General features: G+C 44.0%; 1 protein-coding gene across 1 annotated transcript in view; it reads left to right on the top strand.

Annotated features, from left to right (window-relative positions):
- Positions 1-25,709, top strand: part of TRMU (tRNA mitochondrial 2-thiouridylase) — a 108,822-nt gene that overhangs the window by 74,543 nt on the left and 8,570 nt on the right. The window contains exon 10 of the mRNA XM_069229731.1: positions 7,172-7,254. Within this exon, the coding sequence (XP_069085832.1) occupies positions 7,172-7,254 (83 nt within the window). The remainder of the gene's footprint in view (positions 1-7,171; positions 7,255-25,709) is intronic.

Here is a 25,709-nt window from a genome sequence, read left to right as displayed (position 1 = left end):
CTCATTTGTGTTTTTTTTTCCTTTATTAACTTCCGAGAAGTGCATGCTAATACAAAGAAGCAGCACTTGTTTGCAAAACAGCCTGTTTGCTGACAAATCAAGCATACTCCTAACGGCCATTCTTTCACTACTGGCACCTTAAAATGTTTTTACGACCACAGGGGGATTTCAGGTCCTTCACATCCACCAGTAATGATTGTGAACCAGGATTGCAGCTTTATTGTTATAGATCATGGGTCACATGTAGTGGGAACGTCTGGGGGCCAAGTACTTGTTTAGAAAGAAGGGCGCGTTAGTAAGAATAATCTCGGCTCAGCCCCACAAACCAGTGACACCCCTCGCCAGTCATAACTGACAGAATGGAATCTAAAGAAACAAAGGTTTTACTGAAATGCTCCAGTGAAAAGGAGAAAGGTCGTACAAGGTTATCCTAACTGGATCGGGGAGTGGAGAGGTTATGGGAGCGATAAAGTGAGAATGAAAAAACACTTGCAATATAGCGCATCCCTTCCCTTTGAATAAACCCAAGCAAACTGAACACCAGTGGCAGACCAAAATAGAGTTTAAACCCTGTATGAGATCGTAAGAGGGTTTCTTGACGCTTGTGCTGCCTTTTACTCTTGAGGCTATGGAGTCCTCAGTAGAATGCACAACCCCAACACAAGACATGGTATGCACCGCTGGGGATGGGATCGTGGTGCACGCATTCTTAACACAGGGGAATGCTACTCAGCCCCCCTGGGAGAAGCCTGTATCTTGCAGCATCCATTGTCAGGGTTAGTTACCGGACTGGCAACCAGCATGCCTTGGCAGGGGTCAAGGTGCAGAAATCATTTGGGAGCGTCACAGTGTCCGCAGGAGCGACATAGCGGCCTTAAACTTAAAGACAGGCAAGACTACAACTCCCAGCAGTCACTGGACCACCTGGCTTTTGTCGATCCCACATGGAGCTTGATGGTCTGTGAAACTTCGGATCCTGTGAGCGTTTTTACCTAAAGTTTACAGGGGACTAGTGTCACTAGTCCAAGGGAGTAAGAAGGTGCTTCTGGCTTCCACAAGGGTCCCCCTGGTCTGAAGTGTCTAGCTTCAGCCAAGGATGAGGAAGGTTCACCCAGTTCCCAGTCTGTAGCCTCAAGGACAGAGTATCCCTCTTTTGCTTTGGTACAGTGGTCAAAAATCTGGTTGTCGGTAATGCAGAACTCCCCTTGGTCCTTCTTCGAAGTTGGTCGATCAGAACTGAGGTTCTGGTGTCTGAGGTGTCCCTTAAATGCTAGGTATAGGGGCGTTAGGGGTGTGGAGACTAGTGATCAACGGGCAGCTAGCTCCTACAGCTAATCTGTCACTGTAGTGACCAAATCTAGCGGGGGCAGGTCCCTTTTAGCTACCCAGAACCCTCTATTATGCCACTCCTAAGATGGCAGAAATCAAAATTTAGTGGGCAGACTGGGCTATTCACCGTAGAGGTGTGGTCAGCCTGTTGGGGGTGTGCATCGTCATGCATACCTAATTTCCTGCCTGACCACGAGCAAATGTGCCTGGGGGCAGGAGAGGGCTGTTTCCTCTGCTGGGGAACAGCACAGATAGCTATCACGGGCAGGGAAGCCTTAGTAATTCACTGCTGTGAAGGCTCTCTTCACTGGCCCGGCTGGGATATGGAGGTGTGACCTCCTTCCTGCCTCAGCATTGTCTCTGACTCCTGGGAGCGCCCACGCTGCCTGGCAGGAGGCCAGAAACCTGTCTTGGCAGCAGCAAGCTTGGGAAAAATCTTGGCCTGACCAGCCAGAGCACAGGAAGGGGTGGCAAACAACAGTCCCCTGCATCCAATGCACCACCTCCGGCGGCAGATCCTTCTCCCTCCTTGCCGCCAAAACCTGGAACTCCCTCCCCACCAACCTACGCAAGACCCAGGTCTTCCTAGCCTTCAGAAAGAGCCTCAAAACATGGCTCTTTGAGCAGTAGCACCCCCTCTCCCCCCCTCCAGCGCCTTGAGACCCTACCGGGTGAGTAGCACGCTTAACAAATTATTGATTGATGGAGCATTAAATTGACCAGGTCTCCTTCTATAAATTCAGATGTAGCTTTGTTATTTTTGCTGTGAGTCATTTTGCATTAAAATTGTTTGTCAAAACTCTGTTCGCAATGGCTTTGCTATTGAGTGCTTGCTCCTTTTCAAATTTAGTGGTAAGCTTTTTGATTGTCAATGGACAGCTTCCCTAGAGCTCATGAAAATGCTGCACCAAAGTTCTCTCTGACAGTTACTTCAGAATGTACTTTAGTGTCCTGCTAATTGCCAATACTTGTAATGAGCACGGGTTAAATAACATTTTAACATACATTGATCTCCCCATCCCAGTATACCATCTCAGTTCATGTTGGCACAAGTTTTGATAAATTGCAGTTCTATTCTTGAAGTACGCTTCGCCAGGAATATTGTTTACAAATTCTGTCTTATAACATTGACTGATTCTGCTTTCATGTCTGGGATTTGTAACACATCAACCACATCTTTACGTTTGCAGTCAAAAAGCTTTTGGGTGATTATGGTAAAAGGGAGCCTGGATCTACCACTACCTCAGTCTTTGCTTCTTGTGTGGATAATGCACATGGGAGGTCCCAATTGATCTCCTTGGCAATACCATTACATTAATCACAGCTACAGTAATATCTCTGTGCTTCAAACAATCCTCTTCAGACTGCCTTGGCTAATTAGGGCTACCTTACTTTTCTACATCCTTCATTTCTCCCTACAAATCTTGAAAAATGACCTTTTTGTCCATAATTGATTTAGTTCTTACTCAAAACATAACACCCCCCAAGGGAAGCAGTGTAGAAAGAAATCCTGTACCTAAAGGCACATGGCTCTTTTTTCCTTTCTCACCTCCTTGGGAAATTATTTAGTATTTTGCTTGTATAATTATAGTACATCTTGGTTTTTACTACAGTGACACTAATTACAATTGCGGTCAATACCAGCAACTTGTACTGAGGCAATAGTATACATGTATGTATTAAGAATAGTGCGTATTTAGCAACCGAGAGTTCAGTGTCTTGAGCGCACTGAGATCCTTATCAAAAACAATGTGCACATGAAAGAAAATGATAGTGTGGAAAATCAGCTTTTTGAAAATATACAAGTTACATTGTTAATAAGGAAGTGCTCTCTGTAGAAATTTCTACATTACACGTTTTCACTCTTATTTCCTTTTTTAACCATTAAATCTCATTTGTGTACATCACAGTAGGGATGTGAAAGATTATATGCAGTCAGTTGTAAGTCCTGTAAATGACCCATATGTTGCTGATAACATGCACACTGGTTGTGCTGCCAGAAGTAGAGCGCGCATATCGGTGAGCACATCGTTCCAAGATGGCCGCCTCTCTGACGGGAATCACAGATAGAGGAGCACAATAATATGATGCTGCTGTTCTTCCCACCACAGAGCAGGTTAAAGTAGATGACGGTGATGCTTCTCACCTCACGTCACGGAGTGATGAAAGAACTGGATGTCATTAAAGAGCACCCCTCTCCATTCTTTAGACAGCAGGCCTGCTTTAGACAGCAGACATATTGTTACATAGCCAACTGAGGAGTCGGTTGCAGAAGGCAACAGGGCGTAGAATTTTGCCCTTAATGATTGAATGCAACTGTGCTGTACTAAGACTTACTGGATCCCTGAACATTGCGCCTTGCGAAAGGTGGCACCTTTGTCATTGGGAGAATCAGTTGCATGGAAGGTAAAGTTGTTCCTCCTTCACGTCACCGGTGCAGCCATTGTCCATCCTGCAGTTAGTGCCCAATGATGATGCCACAATTGGACTGGCTTTCAGCATAGACGTAAGGTAGAGCGCGCCAACTGGTGAAGGTGATGCTGGATGGTGCTCATCTAAAAACGGTGGCAGAGTTCAGGTCTGGAGTCAACAAACTTGTTGCCAATTTGTAGTATGGACCATGAAATAAAGGAAAAAAGTAACTCTTTATTCAGCGTAATCTTAACATAACATCACAAACCACTAACTCCCCTCAACTCTCATAACCGACAGAGTGAAATCTAGAGGGACAAGGGTTCTACATGAATGCACCAGTGCAGATGAGTCGGGCAGAGAAAGGTGATGCTAATAGGAGTATTCCATCAGCATGACAAAAAATCTGCACATCAGTTACCTTCCATCGTTTTCCCTTTGCTTCCCAAACACGCCCGTCTGTAGCCAATACTTTCCATTTTGGTGCAGTCAACTTTCTGAACCCAAAATTCCCTTTTCCCATGTCCAGCCAGGCACAGATATTTAGACCACACACACCTCAGGGTTGGTGGCAACAATGCATGACCGGGCTGCAAAAAACATGAATTAGGCTAGTAGAGCAGCGCGTTGCTTGTGACTTACCAAAATGTTCATAAACTATGTATTGGAGAGTGATGTTTACAGTAGTCGGTTCTATGATCCCTTTGCTGTTCAGCCCTTTAAGATTTCGTTGTCACTGCCTCTTTCAAATTTGCCAAATCATTTCTCCTTCCACACACCAGCAGTTAGAGACTTTACTGCCGTCTAACCAACTCACCCAGCCCAGCTCTTTCCTAAACACATTTGTGATTAATATTGTCTACAGAGTTTCATTCATGGTCTTCCTAAATGTTCACACACTACTTTCATAAATCTTCGTCCCTTCCTTCTCTGTGACGTAACTTCCTTTTTATTGGTGTCCAATAAATTCTGGCCTCATCAGGCGTATGCAGCTTTATATAAATCCAGAAATATAATACAATTCAGTATAATTGTCTTTGGTAGGAAGATCCCAAAAAGGACTCAACGACACTGATCTCATATACTCTTCCTTTTAGCTTCACATTCTTAAAAGAATATCGTGGGATGGAGGGACGACCTCTCCCCACACCTACACCACACCCTACGCCCTCCCCTGGAATCCTAGGAGACATGTTTGATTTCACCATCTTTATCACATCTTCAACAAATACCTTCAGCATTTCCACAGAAATCATGGTAGAGCACAAGAATCTGTAAGCATTGGGGATTGAGCATTATACTTTGAATCATTTCTTTCTTTTCAAAGATCTGTCCTCTCATTTGCTTCCCTCTGATATATCCCTCACAACCTGTACCACACCTTTGCTTTAATTGCGACATTTGGCAAAATGTTTTTTTCTCCCACACATATTGCAGTTTACCCTCCATCCAGGTCACTGTCTGCACTCGCAGAATGTGTGTGGCTTGCGAAATGGGAAAATAATCTTTGGTTACCACATATTCTTGTTTTATTCTCTTGCCTCGCTTTTGGATGACATGCCACTGGTTCCGCACCACCTTTGTTTGACATTTTCAAATGTATTTAGTCTATATTCCCTCTTCTTTTACACGTCCGAAGATTTCACACTTTCTGAGGTGGATTCACTAATTTTCCCTTATCTATTACCTTCTCCATCCTGGCGCACCTTTCAAGAAAATTGTGTCCTTCATTTTTCCTATACCTCCTCATGACGTGATCCTAAAATATCCATTGCAGTTATCACCAAATGCGTGGGTTGCTGCCTAACCCGCAAAACGCGAACAAACGATCTTCAAAAGACCCCTCCTCTCTCTGCTCAGGTGTCCCTTGGAGGAGCAGTGCTCCTGCAGCTGCTTCAAAGATTCTTCAGCTCCATTCATCGCTTCACTGCTTCTCTCCTCGTCTGTGAAGCCAAGTAACCCTTCTACACACTCACTCAGTCTTCCGAACGGAAAAATGGAAGGGTAAGGACCTCGTCCTCTGATAAGAAAGGTTCTGCCCGGAGACTGCCATGACCAAGTGGAGAAATCATTTTTCCAGGGACCCCATTTTAATGCAATTTCCCAGTGTTCATCCAAAAGTACGTAGGTGTCTGTACATTCAGAGTGTTTGCATAGATTTCTTCTTTCCTTTTCCCCTTACCTGCTCTCTACATCTGCCTCACGTGCTCACACTCTACAACAAAATGTTGACTATCATCCAGTGTGCGTTTACAGATATGAGATCCAATGCATGACGACATTGCTGCTCTCACATACTATTTCCAGCAGTCCTCTCCTTTGTTAAAACAGTAAATAATAAGGAACCCTCTCATCTCCAAAATAAACCTGTCAAATTCAGTGTTGCCCAAGCAAAAATCACCACAGTAAGGTAAAAGGACCTTATCAGGAAGTGGTATATTTTTCCATCATTCTCGCAAGTATTGCAACACACTCTGTTTGCACTGAAGTTCCCTGAAGGAGCTGTATTGTGTGCAGTGCGGCAAGGTTTGCTCATTAAAAGGTCCTCAGAAAATATGTTGACTGCAGTCTCACTGCCGATGTCTCCTGAATGCAGGAGAAATGTTTTCCTTGCAAACACCAGTACTGGGACCCCTTCCTCTTTGTGAATGCATGCGAAAACATTTTGTAAGAGCCCGACCACTGCCTGCTCTTAAAAAATGAAAAGGAAACTTTTCATTTTTCTTTTTTAAACGCATCCTGTTTACCTTTAAGGAAAACGGGCTGCATTTAAAAAAAATTAAAAAAAAATAAAAAAAAGATTGCTTTATTTAAAAGCAATCAGAGGCATGATGGTCTGCTGAGCCCAGCAGGCCACCATCCCTGTGATTGTGGCGATCCATAGTGGGTCGCGAATTGCAACCTACCTCATGAATATTAATGAGGTAGGTCCATTTGCGAGCTCTTGCGAATTGCTATATGAAACTCCTGGAGTTTCTTACATTCCAATAGCAATTACTTAATTGCGATTTGCAAAAAATTGCAATTTGGTAATCGCTATTGGAATTAATGATACATCTGGCCCTTAGTCCCTGACACAGATGCACAGAGCGTCTTGGTAACTGCTGTTCATGGAAGCGACTTTGCTCTCCGGTCCACAAATGGGATTAGCCAGCTGGTAATCTTGCTTGTGCTCAAAGTGAGTCTAGCCCCATGTATCCAACTCACATCTGTTTGTGTCGCCACCTTTTGCAGAGCGAGACTTAGGCCGCCTTCATTTTTGTCTACTTATGCACCTTTGTCATTTAGGAATCGTAAAGAAATGTGCTCCTTGCTATGTCCTGTTTCTGTGATATATTTAATTTTTATTTCATACTTGTTTGGCAAAATGAAATTTACCATAATGTACATTTAACTGTCGATTGCATTCCTTTTCATTCACCCCTTGCAGTTCCTTGCACACTAACTCTCAATCAGGACGGGACTGTATGGGTGACGTTAAACAACCCAATTCGGGCACTAACACAGGGCCAGGTGAGTCTGATCAATTGGATTTTTTTTTTTTACTAAGTGCTGACAACATTTTGTACTTTTGCGTATTCTTAGATGTTTGTTTGCATCCATTTCCTACTTCAAACTTTGCATGGAACAGCCATGGGATGGCGCACCCTTACTACAGTGTTCCCTGCAATCAGTGTCTTAGTTTCCTGTCGGGAAGCAGAACAGCGAAAAGTGTAAGAATGCACCTACATTTCTGTAATTTCGCTCCACTGGAGGTAATGGTGGTTTTTGCTTTTCCTATATGTGACTCCCATTCAGGCCATTTAATCTAATTGAATTATACCTGTTGTATCGAAACACTTAAAGAATATTTTATTTTTTCCTCCACAGCTGCGCTGCTATTGGTTGATATTAAATTGATTAGGCCATACTTAAAAAGTATGTGTGACGTAGTCACACAAAGTAAAATGCCTCAAAAGTCTGTTTTTAACCTCTCCTGGGGTCACATGTGTGAAGCCTTTGCAACACAAAAAGGCAATGTGACATGTACCAAACCCAAATAGCGATTCGGTAACCGTATCACAATTTGGGTTTGCGGTTTGGTATTAGGAAGGGGCGCGTTGAGGGCGTCCCTTCCTAATAGTGACTCACAGTAGTATTTATGAATGTTTTGCGACCGAGATGTGATTGTAAAACATTTGCATTTTACTACCAATTTCAAATTGGGGGTAACAAATTTGCAAATGAAAATGACCCCTTCGTCTTTCTGAATGTTTGTAAAAGCATTTTTTAAGAGCAGGCAGTGCCTGCTCTTTTAAAAATGAAAAGAACACATTTCTTTTTTTTTTCTTTTAACGTATCCCATTTTCTTTTAAGGAAAGCAGACTTCATTTAAAAAAACAAAAAAAAAGATTGCTTTATTTATAAGCAATCACAGACATGGTGGTCTGCAGACCCCAGCAGGCCACCATCGCAGTGATTTTTGTGATTCCCAATGGGTCGCAAATCAAGATCGACCTCATTAATATTCATGTGGTAGGTCTATTTGTGACGCACTGGGAATCAAAAATGAAATGCAAAAGAGTTCCATACATCTTGTTTTTCTAATTGCGATTAGTGGGAAATCGCAATTAGGAACTTGCTATTTCAAACTTTAGTACACGTGGCCCTTAGTTCCCTTCAGGTGTAGTTCTGATACATGTTTCTCTGGCAGCTCTCCAGAAAGATTGGCACACAAGCCTTAGGATTCGCACAGGATGGTGAAGACAGGCTAACTGATCCTTAGTGGCAATAACATCACATTATCTATTTTATCACCCTTGGTATTCTGTTGAAGTTCACCCTATTAGTGCCACAGAAAATCTATATTAAAATGCCATGTGCAGCTCTGGAAAGTTGTTCAGTCTCTGCAACAAATGATGCCAGGATAGGAAAAAAAAAGATCAGGGACTAGCAAAGTCCTGATAATCTCCCAGTGCCAGACGCCATGCCTTCCACCCCTGCTCCCTCCCCACACTAAGCCCATCACTAGCACTGTCTGAAGATATATATACACAAACTCACACACCCCACCCCCCAACACACACCCAAGATTCCCTAAATGAAACTTAAGTTGTTTCATAGTTTTTACTTTATTCCTAAGTATGGTTCCGTGGCTATTTAGGATCCCTTTGTTTGGTTCAATGCAGGAGACGATGGGCTTTCTTGTTCTGGATGCCATTCCTCCACAATTGTTGTTGAAGCGTTACATAAATATGCTCTCATATCGGAAGCACAGAAGGGAATCCCTGTCGAATTATACTTAGGCAGCCTTTTTTTGCCCACTTGTATGATTTCAGACATTCTCCACAAGTAAGGCAAGCAGTAAGGAACAATCCATGACTGTTAGAAATGGGATCTCTAGTTGGCAGTGGTTTGCACCCTGTCCAAGTAGAGACCCTCACTCTAGTCAGGGTAAGGTATTCACATAGCTAAGATAACCCCTGCTCACCCCCTTGGTAGCGTGGCTCAAGCAGTAAGTCTTATCTCTGAGGCAATTTGTGAAGAATTTGTACACACACACAGTAACACAGTGAAAACACCACAAAAGTACTCCACACCAGTTTAGAAAAACAGCCAAAAAATGTTCTTAGTGTAACAAGACCAAAACGAAAAAAAATCCAACATACACATGTCAAAATAACTCTTTTTAAAAGTTTAAGCAAGTCTTAATCCACAGCAATCAGTGGATTTATCACTTTAGAACAAAGTACCTGGGATGTGTCAAAAACAAAGGCGATGAAGGCCACAGGGGAGGTGAGGTGCCGGAAAAGCTAAAGGATGCATAGGTTCCTTACTGCGCATGGGAGGTGATGCATCAAATCTTTCCTCGCAGGTGAGAAGATACATCGCTTCTTTACTGGCAGGCGAGGTGATGCGTCGATTCTTTCTGCACAAGAAAGGCAATGTGTCGATTTTCAGACATGCGGCCTCAGTTCCTTACAGCGGTGCGCGGTTGATGAAAAATTGCTGCCCATGGACGATGCGTGGAAAAACAAAATGCGCTGTGTTGATGAGAACACGGGGAAACAGGTGCTGGGTCGATTCTGCAGCCATGAGTCAGGTGCTGCGTCTAATATTCAGCCGTGGGACAGGTTCTGCATCGATTCTTCTGGTGCATTCAGGTGTCAGGTTTCTCCTTCAGGGCCCAGGGACTGGTGTTGGCACCACTTGGCAATTCAGGACTCTCAGCAGAAGAGCCCAGGTACTGGCAGATGAAGTCTTTGATGTCTCTGAGAGTTCTTATCAGGATTCAAGCTCGGTCCAAGCCCTTGTAAAACCTTTGGAAGCAGGATGTAGAAAGCCAAGTCCAGTCCTTTCACTCCCAGGACAGAAGCAGCGGGCACCACAACAAAGCAACAGGCAGAGTGGCAGTCCCTTCGACAGCATCCAGCTCTTCTTCCTGTCAGACTTTCCTCAGTCCAGAAGAAATCTAACTATGTGTTGTCAGAGGTCATACTCATTTCTGTCTTTGAAGTAGGCAAACTTCAAAGAGAAGTCTTTGTAGTGCACAAGAACCTGCCTTTCCCTGCCCTGGCCCTGACTCAAGCCACACTCCAGTGGGGTGGTGACTGTTTTGTGGGAGGACAGGCATAGAACTGTTCAGGTGCAAGTGTCAGCTCCTCCCACCAATCTAGCACCATCGCCTGGTGATGGGCCATCAGGATATGCAGGGCACACCTCAGCTCCCTTTGTGTGACTGTCTAGAGTGAATGCACAAATAGCTCAACTGTTATCCTGACCCAGACGTGTACTCAGCAGACGGGCAGAGGCACAGAATGGTTAAGCAAGAAAATGCCCACTTTCTAAAAGTGGCATTTTCAAACTCCCAATTCAGAAACCAACTTCACCAAAAGATGTATTTTTTATTTGTGAGTTCAGAGACCCCAAACTCCACTTCTATCTGCTCCCAATGGGAAGTTACACTTAAAAGATATTTCAAGGTAATTCCAATGTTACTCTATGGGAGAGCTAGTCCTTGTAATAGTGAAAAACGAAATTTGCATTATTTCACTATCAGGACATGTAAAATACACCATAGCATGTCCCACCTTTTAAATATACTGCACCTTGCCCATGGGGCTGCCTTGGGCCTACCTTAGGGGTGACTTACAGGTAATAAAAGGGAATGTTTGGGCCTGGCAAGTGGGTGCACTTGCCAGGTCGACATAGCAGTTTAACACTGCACACACACATAGACACTGCAGTGGCAGGTCTGAGACATGTTCACAAGGCTACTCATGTGGGTGGTACAATCAGTGCTGCAGGCCCACTAATAGCATTTGATTTACAGGCCCTGGGCACACATAGTGAACTTTACTAGGGACTTATTAGTAAATCAAATATGCCAATCATGGATAAGCCAATCACCAATACAATTTAGATATGGAACACTTTAGCAGTGGTAAAGTGCCCAGAGTCCTAAAGCCAGCAAAACCAAAATTCAGCACAGGATCAAAAACAGGAGGTCAGAAGCAAAAAGACAGTGGAAAACAGGTCAGGTCTAACACTGACATGATACAAATAGTTTCCACAATCCGGAGTGGCATTTGAATCCAAATTAAGCAATGTTCTTAACTCTGGAAGAGTCTCCGATGATATACAAGAAGTTTTCAGAAGCAGCGGTGGTTTTAGGAGCACCATTAAAACATTTAAGCAACTAGAGGTCATGATTGTGTAATGAGGAAGGGCTCAATATCTAAACCTTCGACTGGTAGTCATCCTGTTAAGTCTAGCTTCGTTACAGGGTTAGCCCCTTACCCAGTGGAAAAGAAAAGACTGTCTGCTCCTTTCTCGTACTCCCTCTCTGTCCTTCGAGCTTCTCAGGCTGGTACAGGTGAAAGAATGAGAAGCTGGTTGGGGCACTCTCTGCTTGCCACTCACCTGTCGGCTCCCTAACTAAACTCCTGGATGTGGATACACTGGGATCTTGTAGATGGCAGTACATCAGGGTTTCCGGAATCCCAATGTCACCCCCTACTCTGTCTGATCTCAACCCTCTGTGCTGTAAGGCACAGGGCGGGCGTTGGAGGACGTAGCCAGGAGTGAAGGAAACCACAGGGAAGGACCAGCATCCTTTGCAACAGCTGCATGGGCCAAGTGGACAGTCTGGAGGGAGTACATGGGCAGTACCATCACAACAGGGGCAATCTCCAGTTGAGTGTGAGAGGAGCGGCTCCCATACATTTCTGTTTTGTGTGTTTTCCACCTGCCAACCTCGGGACCACCAGACCCCGTTCTCCAGCTTGATTTGTATGCACGCAGAATCCAGGCAGTGAAGCTAGAGGCCAGGCTTATTGCAGACAGACCTGCGGCGGATGTGCACAGCAGAATTAAGGCGCGGAGGACCTGAATGCACTCCAGGTCATAGATAATGCCCCAGGTTGAGAAAAAGAGGTCTGGAAAAGAACACATACTTTATTTTGTGGGACACGTGTTGGGTGTTTAAAACAAGAGTACAGTTTGAAATGTTAATCTAATTGCCTTTGTTACACAATTGGGAGATTTATAAATGAGATGTATTGTGTTCGTTGAGTCACTTGTTAATTTTTACAGTTGTAAACATTACTTTCTGTGCTTTGGTTGGAGCTGGAAGGTTGGCACCCGGTCTAGAGTGCATTTTTGTAAAATTGCCTCTTTGTCAGGACTTTTTTCAGTTATAGTCCAAAATTTTACTCAGTGACACGTCACCCTATGTTCACCCGAATGACCATCATTCCTGGGCCTCTTCTCCTTCAATTGCATCTATTAAGAAACTTCTAATACTTGTTCAGCATCATTCCTTGTCTGGTTTTTCTTTACTGATTGAAATCGAATTTATATTGCGTGAAGAAGTAGCCTTAGTTAATACCAGGTTTGGAAACTCAATTGACTAGACATCCCGGACAGTTTTAACCAAGCTTGAAAAGATCCCTTTTTGTGATTCACAGCTTTAAAAAAATAAAAATAAGGTCCACTCCTGCACACGATGAAACAGGATGTGTTGAAACATGCCCGATGCTGAAGTCTGCTAGGAAAATGGGTTAGGGTTTTGTTAGAGAAGGTAAAAATGGTGTTTTCAATTTTCATCATCGATCTTTAAATGTAGAATAATATACCATTCACCAGTAGATGGCAGTACTTTTAAGTATATAAATCCGATAATTTGTGCATGGCCATTTATTATGTGAAAATGATCAATATGTAAATGGAAATGGATTAGTTTTTTAAAAAAATAAATCTATAATTCGCATGCTGTGAATTTGCGTGCCATACGTGAAAGATCCATACATCAGTGGCATGATAAAAAAATCACATCAATCGTCATTATTTTAATAAATAGTCTGATAGACAAAGGACATTAGTTAGAATTCACCGGGTTAAAATTATATGCGATTTCATTGATGTTATTAATATTTTCAAAAATCTGTTGAAGTATTAAATGAAGAGTGATTTTAGGGCCAGATATTCGGAGCATTTTAATGTTGCAAACATTCGAGGTCGGCGTTTGTCACTGTTAACATGCTTTTCCTTCTGTACTAATCCCATTTTAGGAGTCAGAAAAGTTTTTTAAGATCTTAAAATGGGATTGCATATGTATACCGATTCTTTATCAGGAAATGGCATGTTGTAAATACCAAATCGGTGTCCAATGTAGCAGTGTTTTGCGACAGAAATTCGGTTTAAAACATTGATATTTTATTGGTTCCTCATGGAGATGGTAATACATTCGCAAAAACGAAGTGGTCCTTTTGGGACCATTTCCTCTTTGTCAATGTAAAAGTTTGTTGAAGAGTAAGGAGTTGTCCAAATGTCCACTGCCAACTCTTTAAAAAAAACATTAAACTTTTCTTTTTAAACACAGTCCTGTTTCCCTTAAGGGAAATGGGCTGCATATAAGAAATACAAAATTACTTTACTGAAAGGTAATCACAGACATGGTGAGCTGCTGGCCCCAGACCCGAAGATCCCAATTTTTCCTTCAGTTTAATAGACTTTGCTCTGGATTAGGGCGAGTGTGCAAAACGTGACACAAGCGAAAAAACAGGAATACTTATGAAAATAACCTGAGTGCTGTTGGCAAGATGGCTTTTAAACTGTTTATTTTTACAGTTAGATGCATTTCTGTCTTTGTCCTACTCAGGAATGCTTTGCTTTTTTCGTTTTTAAGAAGTGATATAACTGTAGGTTTGCAAATGTTCTAGAACTCTAATGTCAACCTGCCATTGCCAAAGGCCTCCCTCCATGTATGTCCTCTTATGCAACCATGATTCTGTTGGTTGTGGGAGGAGTGGAGCAGGTGGAGTTCTTCCATGGCCTCACGATCTCCTTTAGGAATAGTTAATTTTGAATTCAGACGCAGACCTTCATTACGACTAGTCCGAGGACTGTTGTGGTGGAGGTGGCAGTATCACCGCCTCAGGCCCGGTGGTAAAGACTTCTGCATAATGAGCATGGCGGTGTGGCCGACTGGAAACAGCCACACCGCTGCCAGTCCCGCCAGTGCTGGCAGATCGCCATGGCTGGTGAAATATTTCTCTGGGCCGGCGGCATGCCTCACACCGCTGGCTGTATTACGATGGTGCAAACTGCCAGGGTTTTCGCAGCAGTCGCCCCGCCACGAAAACCCTGGTGGTAACTCACCTGTCAACAGGAAAAAACATTCCTGTTGCACCTGCAGGCACCCATACAGACACACACACGCCTGCACATGCACACACCTCAAATATACAATTTTCGCAACCCCCCCCATTACAGTCATCCCACCTACCTACCTGAACCACACAGTGGCCCACGTCGAGGAGGCAGTCTGGTAGGGGGCTGATGACGGCGCCCCATTGGTTGGTGTACGGTGGTGCGAACCGCCAATGGTTCACCAATGTTCAGTGACCACCGTGCAGTGATTTGCCACGTAATATGGTGGGCGGAGTCATGACATTATGGCGGTGTTGGTGGTTGGACCGCCTCTCTCCTGCCCTGGCGGTCTTTGTAATCTGACCATATTTGGGTAGTCTCCCGTGTTTGTCTCGTAATACGGCGGTCAGGAGACTGCCATCATTGGCTGTATGTCGGCAGCCGAAAGCGCAGCAGTCATGCCGAAATACTGCTGAACATGTAATGAGGGCTTTAGTTTTCTGGTCTTGAGCAGTGGTTCCCAACCTGTGGTCTGGGGGTTTGCAAAGCCTCCTCAGTGGGTCTGTGACTGCTTTGAAATTTTAATAATATTAACAGATTAATAAAGTGTATATAAATAAGGTGGCTAGATGTACAATTTAACATTTTAAAACGTGATGTAAATGTCAAGGAATTTGAAATTGGAAGCTAGAAAATTAAATTAGTATCTTCAGATTGATTCGTGGGAGCAGTGCAGGTTCGTCAAACCCAATATAGTATGATAGTATGGACGATGTGTGCTTCAATTGTATTTAGAAATGCTCTAGTTTGTTTGCAAAATTAAATAAAATGTCTTATATGTGTATGTTTTTTATGAATGTTTGTTTCTGTATTTTTTGTGTATTGTTTTGTGGTTCAAATCATTGACAGTGTTTAGGCCAGAGTCCCAGGCCTCCAGCAATGACTCAGAGGGGGTCCCCAGACTCCAATAATGATTCAGTGGGGGTCCCCGGGTCCAGTAATGATAAAGTGGGGGTCCACAGAAGTCAAAAGGTTAAGAACCACTGGTCTAGAGGATTCTCGGTGTTGCAAAATGTGCCACAGCAAGTCAGGAATTCTTGGGATCTTGCAGCTAGATTCTTTGCTGTGGGACTATTTTAATTATGACTCTTCTCCCACATATCCCCTTTTATTTGAACCGTGCAGCTTCTCTCGCATTCTGGCAGTGTTCATTCTGCTTTTAAGGTTGCATATGGCAGATGTATTAAGTGTATTGTTCAGTTTATAGTTGGCATTTCTAAAGTCCCCTTCGTTATAGAGGGGGGAGTAATTCCCTGCACATTAAACTATTAAAGCATTCCATAGCTTGAAAAGTTTTGTTATTGTTAAGTAAGTTTTCACCCCTTTAAATTTTTCAGTTTGAAACCAAATATAGCAGCTTCTTCAACAAAGTAGGTATCCTTCATAATCTACACATCAAAGCTAAAAATATGGCGCTGTTGTCAGCTCTTCATTATGGCAATGTTTTACTTTTCAAACAAGCACAGAGGACATTGGTACTCACGTCCCGACTCTGCAATCTTAACAAATGTTCACGATATTCAGCAGAATCCAAATAATTATGTTCTTCATTTTAGTTCTTTTTATCAAATAGACAAGAACGGTCAAGTAGCTGTGACAGTTTGGCTGGCATCTGGTCTGCTAAAACGTTTTTCAGTCCTCAAGCTATTTAGTTTTTTTTTTTTTTTTTTAAATAATAGTAGATCTTTCTTCTCAGAAGCTGTAGATATTCATTTGTTTAAGACATCCCAGAAGGATGACTAGTTATTCTGGTCATTGATGTGAAGGACCCAAACAGATATCTTGATAAATGTGTTTTCAACTTGGTGCTTTTTGAAAATAATTTTAAAAGAATAGATACATTCAGAAGGACTTCCTGGGCGTTCTTTGTCCCCTCTGATAAAATGTTACATTTCCTCGTTAGTAGTCAAGCCGTTTAGCATACAGCTCAGATCCCAGGCGACGGAACTGGTCTGTGTTCGGCACATGTAATGATCCAGTGAGCTCCACAGCTACATTGCATAGAGGCAGAGACCCAGCGTGAATGACTGTGTCACCACCAACCAAGAAAATAAACTACTGTGGCTTTACTTTCAGGCAGGCAAATGAGGCATGCAAATGTTAGCTGCCGAAGCTGGGCATGAAAGTTGACTTTTGCATGGTTAATGGCACAGACTTTGTGTACGAGTAGCTAAACTAAGATCTGCCAATATAGCTTTCAGGGCCCGGCCACGCTCTTCATGTCTCCAAATTTTGATTCTGATCCTCTCCGTTCACCCTGGAGAGGGTCAGTGACCCGTCTTTTAAAGTAAAGTAATTGTGACATGCTTTAGCAGAAGAAAAAATCACTATTTATTATGCAGATTGCGGTGCAGCATTACAAAGAATCGCTTCAGTTGAAATTTGATCAGGAATACAGTTTCCTAAACTTGTTCCTGTTTGTCCTCTGTCCAAGGATTTACATTTGCATCGCCTTTTTGCACATCAACCCTAATTCTGTTATTAATTCTGAATCAATATATCCTTTTCACTTTATCTATGTTCCAAGCACACTCACTGCATATTATGTCGACCATCCATCAGTTTATCATTTGTCTGTAGAAAACATGTTTTTAAATTTATACCGGACCCATAAAAACAGTGCTTGTAATTATGATTTAAAGTGGCATTATTGGTGCACGGTTCTGCTCACAGTGCACAGTATCAGGCAGTTTAAAAAGTCTCAATGCCTGCAGCCTGTCAATGGGCTCATGCTGTGTATTCCCGGCTGATAATAAACACTTCATTTATTGTTGTGATTTACAATGATCTGGTCCTTCTCATGGAAAACCCCCAGAATGTCAACCCTTTGATGTCCGGGCTGGTTGTACCCTTGTGTGTCAAGTGGTTTATGCGAGGTTTGCACAGACCCTGCACAGACATTCTAGGGGCAATCTTCTTAAAGGCTGGGCTTGTGTCCTTGACGGGTAAATACCTTATAAGGGCATATAGCGTACAGGTGCTTGAACTGCATATGTCAATACAGCAGTCAAAAGGTTTTTTTTTTAAACTGTTGTTTTGGCCTTGTCTAATACTAATAGACAATGCCTTCCTCATGAACTCCCCAAGACATCTTTCGTTTCTTGGATATTTTACTACAGTGAGCAGAATTAAAAAAAATTATAGTGCACCGTCCACATTATTATAGCCACAAAAGAGAGTTTTTTTTCTGTGTGTGTCTTGGTATTCTTTCTGATTTCAAGCGTTCTCATGATTTCAGTGTATGTGTCTGCATTGACTGATTTTAATGGTTCTTCTTAATTTCAAAGCTGCTTTCTTTCTTATGATAAAATAAATCTCTGGCAGAGACATTCACTTCTCTCTGTTGGTCTATCTCTGGGCTTTCCTGCTTTTGTGATAGTGAGCAGTCTTCTCTCATATTATAGCAGTAGCTCAACTAGCATTTCACACCACTTCGTACAGCTAAGCAATATTACTTGGAATTTCTCACAGGATTTGGCATTAAACCTACTCTTGCATCCTGGCTCTTTGCCCTTCTCAGATTGTTGGTACCTCTGCTGGGAGTGGCAGGACTGACATCTGCTTCTAATGTTGTTAAGATGCATCTGTGCTGTGAGCACATGCCTGCCTTCGTCCCTCCGTATATGTGCATCCCTGCTAGTTCCTTTTTTATCTGTTGCTTAGCAATATCGTTTCACTGCTCAACCCAGTGCTCTGGGTCTTTATGCATTTATTTCTATTGTTTTTTTAGCTCCATCCTCTTCTTCTTACAGCCTGCGTACCTGCATCACTCTGGTTGAATCCATGTGCTTAGTGTCATTTTCTGTGGGGCGTGTCTCGTATTTGAAGGTACAGGCATCCAGTACTCCCCTGTGCTCTTTTCTCTAGCATCAGCATGAGGTCCTCTGGAGTCGCCTGGCTAAAGTGTGAGTAAGGGTTCAGAAGCCCATCAAGATACGTTGCATATCTTCAGGATGATGGGCCAGTCACTCTCACCAGCCGTAGAACAGTCCATTTCCTGTAGACAAGTTAGTGAGGCATCCACCCCAGGGACCGCCCCATACGGAGTTTATCCTCGCTGGCCATCAACATGAAGCCAAAGTATTAGGTCACCCAGTCGTTTCTCCTGTGGTAGCCAGTGGCGTAGCGTGGGGGGTGCAGGGGGGGCCGGCCGCACCGGGTGCAACATCTTGGAAGAGACTCGAGTGCTAAAATCCACAGGTTAGGGGGCGCAAATTACTTGCCTTGCCCCGGGTTAGGGGGCGCAAATTACTTGCCTTGCCCCGGGTGCTGACAACCCACACTACGCCACTGGTGGTAGCCGACAACTTGTTTCATCCAGACTTTATTGTGTGAGTCATTCAAAAATACATCTGAATGCTGAGGCACAACAACCCTTGTAAAATGATCTGAATTGCTCTAATGTAGACAGAGCAAATATGTTTTTCAGATGGCATCTTTTCTCAGTGACTTAATCTTGCAACTCTCTCTAGGCAGAGTCTTTACCTTCAGTGGTGAAAAGGGAGAATCTTTTTCTTTCCACTTTACATCTAAGCATAAATGCTGGGCCTTGAACCTATAGATGCTTTACCTTGATTGGTTTAGACTAGCACTTTATGCCAGCTGCCAAGATGCACTTCACTGGGTTTTAGTACAACCACAAGTGGAACCAGTTTTTAGATGTGACTGTCTATCACACTGATGTAATATTGAATAGTACGCAGTGGCGGCTGGAGATATTTGGAAGTGGTGGGGCAAGCAACCTGGCACTGCCAGAAACCAGCAAGTCATTAGTCTCAGTGCCAGAGGTCTCAATCGTGGCTCATTATCGACAGTGTTTATGACGGATCGCGACTGAGAGCTTGGAGTTGAGACTGAAGGCAGTGCGAGTTTCTCACATCGCCTGTCAGTGGCTCAGGAAGGTGTCCACTCAAGCAAGATTAAATTATAAGTAACATATGCAATAAACAGTAACTAAACCGCTGATACGCATTACATTAACGTTTTAAAGTTAAAATGTTTAGCTTTAATATGTTAGTGTAATGCATGTCAGCGATTTAGTTACTGTTTACATTGCTTAAATATTTAAAAAGAAAACATTTATTTACCCACTGGCTTTGCGTCCTCCAGATCTCTGTTTTTCTCCAGTCGTCCGAGCACTGTGTCTCTTGAGCTGTTAATAATGTTAACCATCATGAGAGAAGCGCTAGAATTGATTGGAGTGGCCTGGCTCCCTGATGTTTGAGACACTGGGCGCCTGTGCCTGCTCTCCACCTGGCTGCTCTGGGAGGAGAGGTTTAAAGTGTGCCTGTCTTACTGGCCATTGCAAGACAGCCGGCCAAAATGAAATGTGCAGTTTAGACTGGTGGAGTAGCCACCATTACTCCTCCCTGTGCCATTCAGCATCAGTGGCCCTGCCCTCACACTCTGGCAGCAGTAAAAAATAAAATGGTAACAATGGTTTTATTACCATTTTATTTTGCTTGTTTTCTCTGCAGGCGGCACGGGGCGCATCGCCTCTCCACCCTGATGGAGAAGCCGCTGCTATGTACTGTTATTTCTGTGTCACCTTCTTCAAACATGAGTTACACCTATAGGGAAGTCTCACACACAATGCAGAGAAGTGTTTATTTTTCGGTTTGGAATAGTAGCCGGTTATCATGCCCTGGAAGTCAGAAATCGGAGTTGGTTTAGTCTTTAGCTCAGTGATATATCTCACTACATGTATACATCTCTTTTACATGTTATTCCAGGTATTTTATTTTTGTTTTTCAGACTGGTTTTATTGGTGTTTCACAAAGCATAAAACAAAATTAACCATAATACAATCTAGCCACTAAATGTTTCCTTTGCAAACAGTGGCAATCTTGAATGGATTATTATTTTTACACATGATAGAATTAAGACATTTAAAAAAAAATGTAAACCTGAACCTCTCTCTACTCCAACCAAAAGTCTTGCGTTGGGCCTATACTGCATTTCGCACTGAAGTGTTTTTTAACATGTAACAGTGTCCTGGTGCAACACGGTCTCCTTGCCCAAATTTTCAGAGAGGACTTGGCAAAGCATCTTCAACTAGTGAAGCCACGTCATCCATTTAAGACATGGAATATATTTGAATTGCGAGGACTTGCATCGTATTGTTGGTATTCATATTGCAGAAAAGATGTGAGAATTGTTTGCATAGGTAAGTCAATTTTCTCATGCCCATCATCTTCCAGATCCTTCACACCATCCATCACACACTGGAAATAACAGTGTACTCCACTTGGATAATATGGGCAATTGACAGACCAATAAGAAGTAAGTTGCTGATATGACTTTTCCGGTGAAGTGGATACGCTTTCGATCAAGGGGGACCCTAAAGAACATAATCCGGTTCACTCAGGATATCAGATCTCATTTTATAATGTATTTCATCCAGTCTCTCTGGTCATAAGTGTGAGATTTTCGGGCAACTGTGAATTATATGATGTAAGGCACCCCTTTGGCTACCCCTTACAGTGCATCTACCTTATGTGTACTCCTGGCAACTTTAAATGCCCTAGGCCATATGTGATATGAGACAACATCAGCAAACAGTGGCGGATAGTGACATTTCAAAGTGGTGGGGTGTAAAAGTTGGGGATGAATTTTACGCAGCGTGTGAGTTCGGCCAACATAAGGGCGTTCAGCCCATTCATTATTCACCCAATCACCCCCCCATTAATTCATCCATGTTTCCATCATCCACTGCATTTATATGTTCATGCATCCATCCATCCTTCTAGAGGCTCTCCCATTCACTCATTCACCCACCCATACATCCATGTATCCATTCACTAGAAAATCATCCATTCTTTTGTCCATTTTATAGAACATTTATCCAGTCATTCATGTATACATTCACTCACCCTCCTGGACACACTCTTCTGTAACCCTTCCCCACATCAATCCATGTATGTATCCTTTCACCACTGGTCAATCACCTGACCATCTAGCCATTCCCAGAAGATCTCTCAACCATCCATCCATGTATCCATCCATCCATCCAATAATCTATCATCTATCCATCTTTCCATGCACCTATCCAGGTAGCCTCAATTCATCTACACATGCTCTCCCATCAAGTTATCTACTCAGCCTACTATATAAAACTGATTGAGGCTTTGAATTTTCTTGCCCTACATATTGTTAAAAGGTCACAAGAAGTTTGCAGATTGAGGAGCATCAATTTAAAACAGTCACCTTTATGAGGTGCAGACAGTGAGAGCCTTCATCATTGGTTCACAAATCCCCCGGCATGCACGGCATTTCTATAGATTAAAACATTAAACAATACTTAAGCTACAGTAATGGCTGTTGTAAATCAAGGAATCGTTTAAAAAAAATTGTAAATAAGTGCAGCCAAAGTGGTCAGTATCTCTCCATACCAGTTGTACAGAACAAAAGCAGGCCTAAGTATACACAGCACATTTGCCTGACGTACGGCCATCAGTGCGAGATTATAGCACTGTAGTGCCCACTCTGACTGAAATGGCCAAATACATTTATGTACCAAATAGCCAATAACGTAATTGTTCGATTGCAGGAAAAATTACTCTTCATAGACACAACTGTAGTTTCAAAATGTGCCTATTTCCATCCACTGCTCTTAGAATGCAAAAGACAGTATTTTTATTTGCAGCATTTAAAACCTGAGACGCATTGAAAGATTCAGTAATGGTAACATCAGAGAGGACATCATGCTTCATATGGCTCATAAATATGCCAGTTTACTTTCCAAACCTACCAGTGTCTATATTAAAACGTGAGCCTTGAAATTTCGAGTATCGTTTTAGTTGTTTGACATAGTAAAGTCTCAGTTCTTATGTAGACAACAGCGTTTTTTCCGAAAACAAGACGACTGCCATGCAGTATCTGCATCATGAAATCTGCACAATTTGAAAAATCTAAATCTGGAACTCTGCATTACATAAAGTCAGGGTGTTTTTTAAGCACCAGGAAATCAAATGATCTGCAAAGAAACACAAAATTTGAAGTCGACGTCCAGACACAAACTTGGTTTCCGAGTTCCAAAGGAGGACAGAAGTGAGGGGCATATTTATACTCTGTTTGCGCCGGATTTGCGTCGTTTTTTTTTACGCAATTCCGACGCAAAACTAACTCCATATTTATACTTTGGCGTTAAACGCATCTAGCGCCAAAGTCCATGGAGTTTGCGTAATTTTTTTGCGTGGACACCTACCTTGCGTTAATTATATGCAAGGTAGGCGTTCCCGTCTAAAAAAGTGACTCCGAGGCATGTGCGCCGTATTTACACTCCCGGGCAAAATTCACGCCCGGGAGTGGTCGGGTAAAAAAAAATGACGTACGGACGCTTTTGCGCCGTTTTTTAGCGCCTGGTCAGGGCAGGCGTTAAGGGACCTGTGGGCTCGGAAGGAGCCCAGAGGTGCCCTCCCATGCCCCCAGGGACCCCCCCTGTCACCCTTGCCCACCCCAGGAGGACACCCAAGGCTGGAGGGACCCATCCCAGGGACATTAAGGTAAGTTCAGGTAAGTGTTTTTTTTTGTGGCATAGTGGGGCCTGATTTGTGCCCCCCTACATGCCACTATGCCCAATGACCATGCCCAGGGGACAGAAGTCCCCTGGGCATGGCCATTGGGCAAGGGGCCATGACTCCTGTCTTTGCTAAGACAGGAGTCATTTCTATGGGGGTTGGGAGTCCAAAAAAATGGCGCAAATCGGGTTGAGGCGAAAAATTTGCCTCAGCCTCACTTGCCCCATTTTTTGGCGCCCAAGCTCCATATCCCCCTACGCCGGCGCTGCCTGGTGTACGTCGTTTTTTTTCACGCACACCAGGCAGCGCCGGCAGCTAACGCCGGCTAACGTCATTGAATAAATACGGCGCCCGCATGGTGCTTCAGAATGGCGTTAGCCGGCGCTAATTTTTTTGACGCAAAACTGCGTTAGCGCAGTTTTGCGTCAAAAAGTATAAATATGGCCCTGAGTGTTTTGCGCTTGGTGGCACCCACTACTCAGTATCTGAACTGGTAACCACGGGCACCTCTTACTGGGGGAAACCACTCTTTCCTGTTGGTGTAGCGGGCAATCCAGATCCTCATTAAATTGAAATTCAGTCCCTGAGGTGGTGTTGCCCATAGTTGTATACCACAAAGCTCGGTGGGGTCCAAGCATTCAAGTTATGCCGCTATGTTATGCCGCTATGCGCATTGGCATCATTTCACAGTGATTTCATACTAGCCTTTCGCAGTGATTTCATACTAGCCTTTCATGGCCTGTGCTGCAAGCGGAGTTTGTTATATATTTTGCACTGAAGCAGGATGAGAGGTCGAACCAATAACTAATTGCTACTTTCTGTCACCCGCTGTGCTCATCGCCGTCGTACACTGCAGAAAAGGCAGAATAGATAACAGTCTGGGAGCCCGCCTCCGGAGATGCAGGCTAGCTCTACCCTTCATGATTGGCCCAGAGCTGCTGCTCTTTTGCTCAGCTAACAGCATGTGTCCTGGGTCTGAGGGGGTTGTTATAGTGTTAGGGTGACCAGACGTCTGGGATTCCCCGGACGGTCCCGTTTTTTTTTAGAAATGTCTCAGTGTCCCGACACTTTTCTGAAAAGTATCAAATCAAATCAAATCAAAAACATTTATAAAGCGCGCTACTCACCCGTGAGGGTCTCAAGGCGCTAGGGGTAGGGGGTTACTGCTGCTCGAAGAGCCAGGTTTTGAGCTGCCTCCGGAATGCAGGGTGGTCCTGGATGGTCCTGAGGTTGGCGGGGAGGGAGTTCCATGTCTTGGCTGCCAGGTAGGAGAAGGATTTCCCACCTGCCGTGGTGCAGCGGATGCGAGGGACGGCGGCGAGTGCGTGGTTGTCGGAGCGAAGTTGACGGGTGGGCGTGTAGAAACTGAGGCGACGGTTGAGGTATTCGGGTCCCTTGTTGTGGAGGGCTTTGTGTGCGTGGGTGAGGAGCCGGAAGGTGATCCTTTTGTTGACGGGAAGCCAGTGCAGGTGTCTCAGGTGGGCGGAGATGTGGCTGCTGCGGGGTATGTCGAGGACGAGGCGGGCGGAGGCGTTTTGTATTCGCTGCAGACGTTTCTGTACAGAAATGTCCCGGTTTTTGAGGAGCGTTCGGGATATTTTAATAAATGTCCCAGCTTTGCAATATATTTTGGGTGCGCATGCTCACTTTTCACCACTGAAAAAGTTGCGGCATGACGTTGTTACGTTTTGTACATGGACTCTTCCATGGTTCGTATTAGTGAGGAGGAATGTCTTTAATTCCCCCTATCGTGATATCAAGCAATGGAAGGGTCAGTGACGTAATTGATTGTTTAATTGTTTGATTTGTAAATAAATAGCCTTGGGAGGTTTTCCCAGGTGTGTGGAGCAACGGAACATTTGGATGTGGAGTGTTTCTGTTACCGGTTGGTTGCTGCTTGCTGCTGGGTGCTCTCGCGGCCCTTTCAACACCACAGATTGACGACGAGGGTGGTTCTGGCTCTTTCTTCGGCTTCGCTGACTTTGTTTTCTTTCTTCGCCGGTTTCGGCTGGTGGTGATAGGCGCCTGCCTGGGGGCGCGTTGTGTTGTTCCTGCGGCGCTGAGCTGGAGTGTTTTGGTGGTTGCTGGAGCAACCGCATCTGACGCTGCCTGGAGGACGCTGCCTTGTGGTGCTGTGGGGGTTGTCGGGGCAACCTGTTGTGCCCCGGGGCGTTACGAAGCTTCTTCTTCGCTCCCAGCCGTTTTGGAGTCCTGGAACTTTACGGTGACTTTTGATGGGTCCTCGGGCCCCTCAGGCTTGTCCTGTCATCCTTATTGTAGGGTGAGTTTGGCCTACTTTGCAGTGATTGTGCTTCCAGCGCTGCGGTGTTTGGTGTTGGCTGAGGTTCCCATGTGGCTTCCACGACCTTTGGATGGCCGATTTTGACTGAGATTATCTTGGCTGGTCCCTCGACTTCTGTCCTCATTCGTATTTTGCTGGATCCTTGTGCCTCTACGTGACTGTGCTTCCCGGGGTGGTGCAGGACAGTGATCCCGGCACTGTATTACGGAAGTTGGACTTTGTCTTTTCACCGTACTGGGGGTGTGCCTCTGTGATATTGCACCTGCTGTGATTTATTTTTGTTGGTTGGTGTAATTATGGCATCCATCCCTGTGTTGGAATCTTTTGTCATTGATGGCCCTCCGTCTGCCCTTGCTGCCCGGTGGAAGGAATGGGTGGACCATTTGGAAACCTATTTTGCTGCAACGGCTTTGGAGAATGATCAACGCCGTCCTATGCTGTTGCATCTTGGGGGT

Source organism: Pleurodeles waltl, chromosome 4_1 (genome assembly GCF_031143425.1).
Source record: "Pleurodeles waltl isolate 20211129_DDA chromosome 4_1, aPleWal1.hap1.20221129, whole genome shotgun sequence".
NCBI lineage: Eukaryota > Metazoa > Chordata > Amphibia > Caudata > Salamandridae > Pleurodeles > Pleurodeles waltl.
This window is presented reverse-complemented; position numbering and strand designations above follow the sequence as displayed.